The sequence below is a fragment of the Narcine bancroftii genome, chromosome 13, assembly GCF_036971445.1.
Source record: "Narcine bancroftii isolate sNarBan1 chromosome 13, sNarBan1.hap1, whole genome shotgun sequence".
Taxonomy (NCBI): Eukaryota; Metazoa; Chordata; class Chondrichthyes; order Torpediniformes; family Narcinidae; genus Narcine; species Narcine bancroftii.
Genome location: NC_091481.1, coordinates 14,602,380 through 14,615,963, shown reverse-complemented (window position 1 = coordinate 14,615,963; position 13,584 = coordinate 14,602,380). Strand labels below are relative to the sequence as shown.

Genomic DNA, 13,584 nt, shown 5'->3' with positions numbered 1-13,584 from the left:
CCATGGTTCTCCAACTAAATATCTACTCTATTCTACTCAACCACTTGCACCAAACAATACTAGTCTCCAGTTGTCCTGCCCAAATCCTTTTTAAAGTCCTTCGACCATGTGGTGAAAATATGTTGAATGTGTTTGCCTTCTGGGAAACAGTTATCATTACCATAAAGAAAATTCATTCTTTTTGCTTTTGACCTTCACTGAAATAAACACTGGAAAATGAGAAGTTGTGGGTTGTGACTTCTATGTAATTGTTGGTTTCTGAAGTTATTCATTTGCACAATTTGCAACCACCCTCCAAAGAGCTGCCTGCTGCAGTGTTGGTAATCTGCAAGCCAAATGGGAAACTGTTTAACCCACATTGCTTCCTCTCCAGAACAATGGTCAACCAACTTCAATCAATGAGTTGCAAGATGCAGACACTGTGTATTTTGTACGTGAAGAGACCAAACTCAAAGTAGTTATTGAGAGTATCGCTCTAGACTTAACATTGGCAAAACATTTGCCAGAAATATACATTAATGCCCTCCAAAATTAGAGTCCACAACAATACACCATATCTCAGGAATTATTTCTGAATGAAGAAGGGCATCAATGCAGGCAATATATTTGATGCACCACAGAGTTTTTGGTTATTCGAGAAAAGACAATTTGAAGATGAAGATCTCAAACCCAACACAAAAGTGATAGTCTGTTGTGTAGAAGTGCCCTGTCATTCCCACCCTCCACTCCTGCCAGTTCTTCTGAGACATTAACTAATTAGGGCTGGCACTTCAGGAAACCAGGGACACACCACCAACATTGTCTCTGTGAAATCCTTAGTGTCTTCCAGTTGGATCAGTGAACCATTTTTGGTGAACTCCGCAGTCAACATCTGCAATGTTGAATCTTGTCTAATCTGATCTAAACTACATAGTCCATATAGTTAACACCAAATTCTTGAAATAGTCACCCTTTTCCAAATTGCATTGCACCAAGATTTTACAATGTGGATTAATCAAATAATCTGGAAGGTTGTCAAAAACTATTTTAAAAGCAATTTTAGTGTCTATAATGCCTCAAATATGAGGCGATAAGTGTGAACATAATTTCTTTTCTTGGATTGACAGACGTTTTATCAAATCACCTAACTTTGATGGCTGGTTTCGTATGAGGCATCAGGAGATGTGCAAGAAGCTGGAGATTCTTCACCTTGAGGTGCTATGCCAGGCAGTAAGTACAGGCTAGTGTTACCAGTTCAGAAAGTTCAAAATATGTTTGGGTCGCAAAAGTTACTCACACCAACCACTGCAACAATACATCAGCAAATGCAAACTGGAGATTTCAATAATATTCTAAGCCATGACATCACTTTCAAAGTTGAATCCGGGGCAGGGCAGAGTAATGCATTTCTGTTTGCAATAACAACTATCTGGGTATAATTTCTGTACAATTTCTCATCCTATGTTTCCTTACAACACTAAAATACTGGCATCTAGTTGCTGGTGCATACACATGGTTTTGGTCATTTGACTGTTTGTTTTCTCAGACTAACTTTTTTTCTGTATGAATGTGATTTTTGTTTAAAAAAAGCTTACTGTATTCTTCAATCAACTTTTGAAAGGTAGTTTATTACAGTTTTTATTAATCTTTTGTAATTATTTTAAATCTGTGTCCTCTGGCAATAGATCTTACTGCCACCAGAAACAATTTCTCATTTCCTCATAAAACCTGTTGGAAAATTTTGAACAATTTCATTAAATCTGCTTTGTGAACCAAACAACCCCAGCTCCTCTATCCACACAACTTAAGTCTATCAATGCTTGTATTGGAGCATATCTCATTTGGACATTCTCCAAGATTTCACTTTTATTCCTAGGACTTCAGCTCAAGCTAATCTCATGTTTTTTTACTTGATGTAGAAAACCAATGATATTGTATTTTTAAAAATCAACTTTTTTTTCCAAATAAGTTAGTACTTGCAGGCCCTTTTAAAATGGTTTAAATTGTGTTTATTTATTCTTTCTGCAAAAATACATCACTTCACATTCTATATTTCCTCTGCCAACATTCCATTTTACCTTCCTAAATATTCCTGAAGTCTGCCATAGTCTCCTCAATGTTTGTATTTCATCCCTTACTTTGGAATTATGTCCTGCATATCCAAGTGCAGGTTACTAACATATATCAAAAAGGCAGGACACTTAAATACAATTGCATATCTTGTGAAGGATAAAATATTCAAATTAATTGACAACTTTGTTTTAAAAAGGATGGGAACTGTACAATATACCACAAAACACCAAATTTTGACTTGTTCACAACAAAAAATTTTGATATCAAAATAATTTCAATTATTCATATTCAGAATTGAGGATAAATTTTATAGTTTTTTTTTACTTGAACAATGTTTTTATGTTGGTCTTCCAATTTTCTAGGATTTACTCAAGTGGGTTCGAGAAAAGTCTGAAGTAGAAATTGTGGACCTAGTTTTAAAACTTCGTGAGAAATTGGTAATACTTCTCTTTACAATTGTACTTTTCTCCATAATTTGGATTGTTAATTTCTGTGAATTATATTTTTGTTGATTTTTTTGTACACATTATTTAAGTATAAAATGAAAACAGTGAGCCATATTCCATCCTCCTTGATAAATTCTCAAAATTTCAGATGAGTCCCCTCCCTCTGCTTGTATATCTTGTCTACTCTTTTCCCCTCTACTTTTGGTTCCCTTTAAAACTTATCTGGACTTTGATGAGCTTGTTCTAACACATCACAGTTAAAAATGGAATATTCTCAAGTTTTTAAACTTTTTCAAAACAATACCTAAATTATAAAATGAATGAAATCAGTTAAAAGTTGATCAATTTACTTCATCTCTATTTTTGTAACTCTTCCATGTCAGTCCTTCTTAAATTAATGAGTATATTTGTTTATTCAGATAAAAGCAAGAGTCCACCAGCTCCCAGTCAGAGAAGACTTGCTGGAAAAGCTGGAGTTGTATGTGCAAACTGTTATTGGCTCCTTGCCTGATGATCTGCAGGTGGTGCTGCATTGAGATTAATTGGAGCAAATGTGATTCAAACCTCAGCCTTTGACAGAAATAATACTGTATGCATTTTGCTTTCATTGTTTTGAATCATTCAATTATCCATTATAGAAAAAAACACCAAGATGGATATGGTGATACCAGAACATACTGTATTAGCAAGATACCAAACAGGAAGGATTAATTCTAAATGATGAAATAAAATGCACCTGATGTGGGTTGGGTCCCACAACACACTTATGATGGTTAATTTTTATTCAAGAGACACCTCTGAATTAAAGTGAACAGTTTTAAACAGTGGTGTTGTTTTGCTACATTGTAAAATCTTGAGTAATCAGTAAATATATAAATAGTCTGCACACCATGACTGTACCCTGACTTCAGTGATGCAATATAATCTGTTGGATGAGTCAAATTACAAAACTGACCAATGAAGCTAAACTTCTTCTCTGCAATTTAGTGGGGGGGGTCTGGTGATGATATAATGTTAATTTTACCAAGTTGACAGAACAGTTTTCCAATTTGTACTTATTGATATTTCCATTTATGTTAAAAATGAAAGCTCTGAGGAAATTCAAAAATTTTAAATGACCCATTTACCTCACTAACCATAGCCGAAGAAATGAAATAGGGTGGCATGGTTGGCCTAGTGGTTAGTGCAAAGCCTTTATAGTGCCAGCAATCAAGACTGGGGTTTGAATCCTGCACTGTCTGTAAGGAGTTTGTATATCTCCCTATGTCTGCGTGGGTTTTCCCCAGGGCTCTAGTTTCCTCCCACTGTTCGAAAGGTTAAGTGGGTGTAAATTGGATGGCACGGTCTCGTGGGCTGAAATGGCCTGTTACTGTGATTTATGTTTAAAAAAAAACAGTTGGATAAGCTAAGTGAGCGGAAGTGGGAAAAAAAAAGGAAAGAAATTGAAGTATGAGGGAGACATCTACCTGAGGAATGTCAAGAAGTAATAACCATTTGCTGGGGAAAAAAAAACCACACCCTGGACATCAAGGTTTAATTTAAGTGTTGAGTCACACATTCATATTAGAAATGGGGGATATTTAGAGGTCACAATACAAAACTATATTACAAGAGCTCCTTTACTTACGATGGGGTTACGTTCCGATAAACCCATCGTAAGTGGAAAAATCCTGTTAAAAAAGAATACTGCACCGACTGAACATCATAGCCTATGTGCTCAGACACTTACAATAGCCAACAGCTGGGCAAATTTATTTAAAACAGTCTGTTTTATAATTAAATGATGAATACCTTTTATTCCACACTGTAAAAAAAAAACCCAAATTTTAATCATAAAATATAGCACCCATGTTCCATCATAACTTTGAAAAGCCATCGTAAGTAAAGGAGCAGCTATAATCCCAAGAAAGACATGGATCAATAATTATGTTCTGTTAATATTTTTAAAAAAAAGTAAATCATGCCATCAAGTTTAATAGTTTGTTGAGGAAATTTTGACAGTAAAACCAGTGAATATGAAACAATCTTGCAGGGGTTCTGGCAGTTCTGAGAACAAATGTTGATAGTTATTCAGCACTGAAGCAAATAGGTCCTTTAACCCAATCAATCCCATTTAATCTAATCCCATTTTCTTATATTTAGTCCATCTCCAAGCCTTTCCTGTCATTGGACCTCCTTCTGCTACCTCTGGCAACTCATTCCATATACAGGTGCTTATCCTTTTCAAGGAGATCCTTGGGACCAGACATTTCTCAGTATTTGGATTATGGAATTAAAATGGTGACAGCACAGATTTGTGGAAAACTGTACATGCAGTAAAAATGTTCTCACAGATATAATTTCCCACAAAGATAACGATCCTTAATCAGTCCTTGCATTTCTAAATGCAAATAAATTCTATGTCATAGAAGTGGCAGTATGTTTTTGTTTCTGCATAACCTATCAAGCAAAGAAATGATTTCCCAGAAAATGCCCAAACAAAATTGATTAGATTTGGCGTATTAATTGATTTCAATGGAGGTTTGCAGGAACTTAGTAGTTTATAAAATGTTGACATTTCAATAACATTGTAAAATAGAGAAATGGGTTTTGATATTTTTTTGATACAAGAACATTCAAGGTTTATTCATGAAGTTAAAAGCTGAGACAATTTAGGATGGGTTGGCAATCGATTATTAGGCTGTACATTTGTGGACGAGCCTTTTTCAGGCCACCCTTCACCATCAGTATGAAACAGCAAAATGTGCTGGAAAAACTCAGCAAGTCAGAGAATGTGTGGAGGAGAAACAGATCATGTTTTGGGTCAAAGACCCCTTATCAGAACCATCAATGTGAAGACAATCACACTGCTGAGAATCAGAGATTTGGACATTTCTAGCTGGGAACTACTAAAAGCAAATGACAAATCTTATTGTAGATCATCAGTGAGCATGGAGGGACTTTCCACTGCCCCATTGTATATTTTTTTAGATTTGCAAGATACAGTGGGGCGGTGGAATTTGAAGAAATGGTTTCCATGCAAATACATTATTATTAACATGAGAAGTGTTTACAATTGTTGAAAATGGGACCAACAAGTTAGAAAAAAGCTTTCAGTGATTGGGGAGCTAGAAAAAGGGGCCATAATTAGAATATGTGAGAGGCAATTTTACATAATTATAGGAATGTGAACTTTATTACTGTTAAAAAGAGGGTAGGAACTTAGATTGTAAGATGTCCTTAAATCTTCCCATTTCCTTCCTTTGAAAAATTGCTGCTTTTTGCCATAATGCTGTATCCCTTTACCATTTTCATAAGGAGAGGAAAACAGACTTAAGGGATGTTCAATTGGCAATTTTCCTGCTGAACGGCAGAGCAGGTTCAAGAGGCTGAATGACTTACACAGGCTCATGTTTTATCTACATTTAAAATGATGTAGAAAGTCAACTTTATCCATTATTCTTGAGCCAAGTACAATTCCAAACTTAATTGAGAATTAACCCATCTTAGTGTTTTTTGTGAAAAAAATTACTGGCCCTTTATGGGATGACATTTCATAATAAACAGTTCAATGCAGGTGTCAATTTTGTCTTGTTTAAAAGACACGAACAAAATCAACATATGATCGTGAATAAAATGGAAAAGTCATATAATTATTGATCTTGTTTCTAATCAAAACTGCACTGGTTACCAAAAAGATAATTTTCTCATTGAGCATGCTATTTCACTAGGCAAAGATTTTTTGGCACCAGTATTTGATTCAAGTGTAATGAAAACAATATTGCCACTAAAAACTGAAAAGGAACTTGTTTTCACTCATTTTATATCAGATTAAAATTACTGCAGAGATAAGGGCAGTTTACAAAACAATCTAACTTCAATGTAAAACCAGAACTACTGCGAGGTTGGATAGTAGAGATGATTTTGATTTGTAGGCTAATAACCAGCACAAAACTATCTGCATGAATGACTTGAAGAAAATGGAACTTAGTTTGAAACAACAATCAGGAATTGATAAATATTGCACAAATCATCTTTTCCCAGAACTCCACCAACTGCTGACCTGCTGCTTCATTACATTCTGCTTCTCCTGAGGGCTGAAATGCAGAACAGTGAGAATGGCAGTCAGTGTCTGCTGGCGCCCCAGAGCGTCAGACAAGGTGAGGAACCTGTAAATCACATTTTTCACATATTCCAGATTGGCTCCTTCACGCTTTTTATCCCTGAGGTGCTTCTGTATCATGTCTTGAAGAACCTCAACATCATCTTTGTGTCTTTCTTTTTCCATTTGGAGATTGTCCTCCAGCTGACAAACTACAGATTCGATTTGGTGTTTTTGCTTCCTCAGCGCTGTGACCTCAAGCTCCTTTCGAGCTAGTTGTTCAGCATAGTGAAGAAAAGTAGGTTCATTAGGTCCTGAAAATTTAGCAGTCTGCTTCACTATATCTTGACAGAAATCTTCTTGAACATGATCTTCACTCTGAGGATTATTCCCCTCAGGCCAAAACTTGATTTCAACATAGTTTTTGTGACTTGACAGACCACTGGTGCCTAAGCGTAGTATTTCAGTCTCTCGATCTTTCTCTGCTAAGACAGCAAGGGCTCGGTCTCTTTGTTTGTGCATTTCCTCTTCCAGTTTAACAACCTTTTCATGATACTTTATCTCAATCTTTTCTATTTCTTTCTGATGAGTTGCTTGCAGTTGGACTATATACTGATTATTTGCCTCATTGTCACATTTATGCTTGGCCTCCATTTCATCGCACACAAGGCGGAGGGAAATATACTTCTCCTTCAGCTCAGCCAATTGCTCACGCAAAATGTCCAACTCTTTGGTTGTATTGCCATCTTTGGCGTTCTTGTTTTTAAGTACAACTTGAGCCCTCATCTTATACCGTTCAAACTCTTCCTTCAACTGTTTCAATTCTTGCTGATAATAGAAAATAGAAGCCTTCTCTCCATCTGAAGTGTCAGGTGTATCCACTTCACAAAGTTTCTCCATCTCGAAGGGTTCCTGTGATTTCCGAGCTGCCAGAGCCAACAGTTGTTTCAGCTTTTCCATTTTGTCTCTTAAAATATTGACATCCAGATTAGATTCATCAACCATTAGATCCATAGAGGCCCTATTAGATGCAGCACTGGCTAACGTCTTGTTCTCCATATCCAGTTGGATAATTCGCTCTTTCAGTTTGTGGATTGTCATCTTGTCTTTCTGCTTACCTTTGTCATAAGTGCCCACAAGCTCAGAAAGCTCAGAGACTCTGGTTTCCAAATTTGCAACTCGTTCCTCCTCCATTTGAGAAAAGTGACGTAGTTGTTCCTTGGCCTGAGCAGACTGGGCACAGGAAGGGAAGGAAAATAGTCTTAAACATAATTAGATTAACAAAATAACATGAATTAATAGAATGCAACATTATAAAAGGCTCAGGGGATTAATAATAGGATTTTAGAACTACATCAGCATGGAATTCACAGCCACAGATAGCATTTGTGCAACATTCTACTTACTGTACAATTTTCAACAAGACTTCTTCCTGTTCTTTGACTGCTAGTGAAAGCAAAATAATTCTACAACTTCTATTGAGCAAGACTGTGATAGCACTTCAAGAATGCTAAAGTTTGGAAATGCAGATTTTGAGCTCTGAGCTAAGTCTAGTGGTTGACAGGAAGTAATAAAAAAGTGCAATTATTCTTTTAGTCAAAATACTCTTTGAATTGAAAGTTACTTTCAATTAAAAGTCAGTGTAACCAATCATGGAAACAAAGTAGACGTGGAATGAAGACCACAAATAAATTGCTCCTATCGAAGGATAGAGACTGATGAATATGAAATGAAAGCAAGTGTGCACAGGAACATTAGGAAACAAAACCTAATTCAGAATTACATGGAGGAATCATAGGAATGGCTTAAAGCTCAGTCAAACAGATAGGAATATCTTAAAAGTGGCAAAAAAAACAAAGCTTGAGGTCAAGCCAGCCTGTTGAAGTGTCTATACGAACAGAGATATTAAAACTGTGGATGTATAAGATGACAAACATGGAGGCCAGCTGATATCTTTGGGGATGGTTGTAATATTCCAAAAGATTTCAAATGGAGGATGGGTAGACATGGAGTGATTTGTAACTGAAGAATAAATTGACAGTGCAGAGGTGATAGTCAAGGATTGTCCATTCACAAAAGCTGAAAAGGTGGAAGACAGGCAGGAGATGTCGAGTTGAAAAAGAATGAAGTTTCCCAGTACAGAAGCAGAGTTATACTGCAAGAAACAAGTGTGCCTGCAACGAGAGACTGAGCTATCTGGTGCACCAGAAAACAATTCACAAAAATCTGAAAGAGAGGATAAGCAATTGTGTTCCACTAACTGAACAAAATGATAAAAATTCCCAGAACCAAAACTAAAACATAACCTCATTAGAATGGTTACATTAATTGGACTATAAGGTACTATATTTGATACACATTAGTTAATCAAAACTAACATTTCTGAATTATTTACACTATTAACAGACCAGAGACAGGAGATTTTGTATTGGTCTCAATAAATTCTGGATTATTTAGTTACTTGGATATTTATCTATTTCCATGAATGAAATTTTCAATGGAATTAACAGTGTATGAAATGTCAAAGCTGAGTGCATGTCACTAAACTAAGTCATCACCTGGACAATAGACAACTGAACTCCTGGACTCAAGTACAAACAATAATTTTCTAAAATTTTAAGAATACCAGAACTACTTATTAGCTAGCAGACAAGATGATCCCAGAATTTGCACTTACAATGTAGGTTTTGATCTATACTCAGTGTATAAGACTACCTCGAGTCTACCACTTACCATTGACCAAAGGAGTGATGGTTTCACAATATTTTAAAAACAAATTTCCAGTAAAGTTTACATTTTATTAGCATATTTTAAAATAAACCACCGTCAGCTCCTTTACCAAGCTGTTTAAAGCCAACGGCAGTTGGACTGGGTGGATGGACCATGTGGGGCTGTCAAAGTTTGGATTTTATACTTGCCGTGGAGGAGCACTGAAGCTTTGCTGTTAAGGTTTGGATTTTATACTTGACATGTAAGACGACCCCAAGTTTTGGGGTGACATTTTTAAATTTCAGTCTTGTCTTATACACTGGCATATACAGTAATAACTAAAATATCTGTGTGCAAAGCATTTGAAATGAAATCAGTAAAATAACAGCACTGAAAACTATTAGTATGTACATGTTAAGGTTAAATAATGGCTCAGGTAAGAGTTATTAAGCATTCTGAGGAGGTACAAACGTACACCTTCAACAAAAAATCATTTCAATCATGATTGAATTGGAGAAAAACAATCCTGGATAATACTATCAGATGAAACAATAGAAAGCAAAAAGAGGCAGCATTAATAAAGGGCATAGGAAAAAGACTATTAAAAGAAAAGTCAAAGATGAACAGAATTCAACATTTATTACAGGTTTCTGAATTGTGAGAAAAGTTACTCGATCCCAATATATTCTCTAAATGTGATAAATGTACAATTCAATAAGATGCTATACGACCCTCCCTTTGAAACTACTGGAAAAAGGTATTTACTACATTATCATTAATTTTTGATATAAATCTCTCTGAGCCCTTTTATTGCTATTTTTGGAATGAGTAGGCCAATGGACTTAATTTTGATTCCATCTCAATTCCATGAGGTTGCTTTTGGTTCCCTGGTTGCTGGACGGCTCATTTTGCTGTGGTGGAAAGATGTTGTCCCTCCCACACATACACAATGGTTATTGGATCTGATGGCATCCCTCCCTCTCTAGAGAAAATTAGGTGTTCAATTACTAACTCTCATTGGGGGTTTTTTTTTTCAATTATTTTCAAAAATTATAGATCAATTATTTTTGCTCTTTATTTTACTTCTTTTCTTTTTTTCTCTTTTTCATTTTTTGAACAATTTAGTATTGAAATTAGTAGTTGAAGCCTGGTTCTGATTGTAATCACTCAGATTTGTTGGGGTTAGAAATAAGATTATAGTTTTTTTTTCCTTTTCCTTTTTTATTGATAACATGCATCATACATATCTTGTTTACCATTGTTTACTATCTGTAATTTTAATTTACTTTTACCTGAACTTTATATCATATATTCTTGATATTATTATTCTCTCAAAAACCAATAAAAATAGTAGCATGAAGATTAGCAGAAGTAACCAGCTGCAATGATGCACATTAGTCTATAAATTTACAACAAATAGGGATGAAAAAAGTGCTTTATAATAGAGTTCAATATATTCCAAGAAGTTAACAACCAATGTGGAATCCTGATCAAGTCAGTATATAACCATTTGTTGATATGAGGTCCATTACCTTCCTTATTTCCAATTGAAGTTGTGCCTGATAATGAGCCTTTGTCTCAGTCATCTCCTCCTGCAATTCCTGTACACGTGGGTCTGGTATTCTCTTCTTTTCCTCAGCAAGTCGGAGTGCATTCCTAACCTCATCTACCTCCTTACTCAGAAGTTGTATTTGAGCCTCACAGTCATCCACCCTGTCTGCTGCCTGGCTTTTTGATGTCAATATATCATTTGTGTCCTCAAGTTTTAGTTCAATGTCTTGACGCAAAGCTCTCTCTTCTTGCAGCAACTTTTGAAGTTCATGAAGCATTGTGGCATGGTCAGTCTGCTCCCGGTCTCGTTCATGTTGCTGGGTAATAATCCGTGCTTTGGCCTCTGCGAGTTGTTCTTGGACTTTTTTAATTTCAGCTTCATACTTGGAGCTTTCTTCTTGAAACCTCTGTGTCAAGTCTTCCAGCTCTTGCCTCATTTTCTTCTTGTCTGTTAAATAAGAAGCTTCCATTCTTGATTTTTCCTGTGTGACGGTTGTCAAAGCATTGGTCAATGTTGCCAATTGACTTTTCAATTGCATCTTTTTATCAATTTCATTGTGGGTCTGCTGCTCTCCACCTACAATAATTCCAGATCTGTTAAGTTCCTCACTGTTTGGAGAGCTTCCTCCACCCTCCAATTTTATTGAGACTTTATCCTCATGGCTTAACTCTCCCTTACTGCTACTTGTCAAACTAGCTGTTGTGTCCACACTATTCACAGTCTCCAAACTGTCCTCACTATGGACTGAGCGTTGATCATCTCCAATGTCAGACGCTGCACTTGCAGTATCTTTATTCTGTAATTTTTTATCCACTTCTTGTGATACAGAGAGGACTTTTAAACTGGCTTCTAAAGCCTCTTTTTCTTTAAGGAGGCTTTTGTAAGCCCGGACGACATCTCTTAACCGTGTCTGATATTGGGACAGCTGCTTCTTCTGTGTTTCAATAGTATCCAAAAGCTCTCTCTTACTGGGTCCACTCCCAAAGTTCACACCAAACTTCTCCATTTCAATTCAAAATGGATCTCAAAGCAAAGAATTCATCTGCAACAAGGAGAAAGAACATATCATTTGATAGCAATGATATTTTCTTAAATAAATGAGAACTAATGGATATACGATCATTAGATTTGTTCAATTTCTCAAAAATGTACAAAATTGACTTGAAGACACCACAGTCATGGTGGCTAGATTTGCCAATAACACAAAGGAGGTTGCAAGTATGAGGCCAAAGGAGTTTGCAAAGGAAGATAGACAGGTTGAATGAATAAGCCAAGATCGAGCAAATGGAATATAATGTGGGAAAGTACAATATCGTCCATTTTGATAAGAAATAAGAAGCATTAATTCAATAGTGAGAGATCACAAAACTCTGTTTTAGTGGGATCTAGGCATTCTGGTTCATGACTCGCAGAAAGTTAGTTTACAGATTCAACAAGCATTCAGGATAGCTAACAGAATGTAATTGTTTATTTATGAATCCATAAATATAAAATTATGCCTCATACATGTTGAGACAAATGGAGCATTATGTACTGTACTGATCTTATTCAAGGATACTTTATTCCTCCAATCTCATAAATTCACACCAGATTCTGCCAGTCACTTACACATTAGTAGCAATTCAGAGCAGTCACTTAATCTACCATCATGTCCTTGGGACATGGGAGGAAACCCAGATGGTCAAAGGGAAAACATGCAAACTCCACACAGACAGCATCCAAGGTCAGAACTGAACCCAGGACCTTGGCTCCATTAGGCAGTTAGGTCCACAGGCCACGCCATGGGGATTCAGAGAAAATTTACTAGACTAATACAGTAAAATCCCTGGTATTTGGCACCTATGAGGATCAGTATCTGATAGATAAGTGTATTTTCCAATTGCTGTATATTGTTTGTTGCATGATTGGCAAACTAACAGTGGGGTGCATAAATTTTAAACTTTCATATTTTTACCTATTTATTTTCTACTTTTTTTGCTGATCGCTTGAATTCTGGATAACAGAGGTTTACTGCACCTGGAATAGTCAAGTAGTCTTATGAGGAAAATACTACACGGGCTAAACTTGTATCTGTTGGAGTTTGGAGGAATGAAGGAAAATGTACTTGGGGAGGTCGAATCAAAGATCCAGCAAATAAAAAAGATCTTGCTAATTAAAATGAGTTTTGGAAGAAAGTCCTAGTGAATGTAAAATGAAGGTAGGATTCAGAATCCTGGTGAATTTTGATCAGAGAAACAATCTGGTCAATGGCAGTATAATACTATAGGAAGCACTGCTAAATTTTAATCATTTGTTATTTCTTCCTTGATTCTGTACCAGTTTTGTCCACGTTGTTGGTGCCATAAGCCTTACTTTGTCCACTGGATTATTTTGATAGTTTATACCCAAGTTTGCCAGTTGTAGATTTCAATTTCACTTTAGAAATCTCATTACAACATCTGCAGACTTTCTTATTTAACTTAATTCTAATAGGAGTACAATGTTTCTGAGAGTCTTACAATAACAAGGCCTTTTCACATTGACAAAATATCCATGAGAATATTCTGAAGGGGCATTGTTGCTGTTGTCCCAACTAATGCTTAATCCTCAATGCACATTAGTAAAACTATAAAGTCACATTATTTGTGAAATCTTGTTCACAAATTGGTAGACTCTTTTCCAACATTCTTTGAGAGGATAGTTAAATAGACCCTTGGGACATTGTGTTTCATTAATAGGTGGATTGAATTCAAGATTTGAGAGGT

The 13,584-nt window shown here is 36.0% G+C and overlaps 2 protein-coding genes across 15 annotated transcripts in view; one reads left to right on the top strand and one right to left on the bottom strand.

The window, feature by feature from the left end:
* The window catches only part of dennd6b (DENN/MADD domain containing 6B), a 62,860-nt gene extending 59,538 nt beyond the window's left edge, over positions 1-3,322 (top strand). For all 12 annotated transcript variants that reach the window (XM_069908301.1, XM_069908300.1, XM_069908305.1 and 9 more), the window contains 3 exons: positions 1,107-1,209; positions 2,415-2,489; positions 2,918-3,322. In XM_069908301.1, coding sequence (XP_069764402.1) covers positions 1,107-1,209; positions 2,415-2,489; positions 2,918-3,034 — 295 coding nt within the window. In that variant the 3' untranslated portion in view covers positions 3,035-3,322. The remainder of the gene's footprint in view (positions 1-1,106; positions 1,210-2,414; positions 2,490-2,917) is intronic.
* The window catches only part of gcc1 (GRIP and coiled-coil domain containing 1), a 31,727-nt gene that overhangs the window by 16,585 nt on the left and 1,558 nt on the right, over positions 1-13,584 (bottom strand). For 2 of the 3 annotated variants that reach the window (XM_069908293.1, XM_069908294.1), the window contains exons 2-3: positions 10,821-11,882; positions 6,541-7,812 (exon numbers count right to left, since the gene is read on the bottom strand). In XM_069908293.1, the coding sequence (XP_069764394.1) occupies positions 6,541-7,812; positions 10,821-11,846 (2,298 nt within the window). In that variant the 5' untranslated portion in view covers positions 11,847-11,882. Of the gene's footprint in view, positions 1-3,262; positions 7,813-10,820; positions 11,883-13,584 lie in introns of those variants that run through there. The other variant, XM_069908295.1, reaches the window with a different exon arrangement.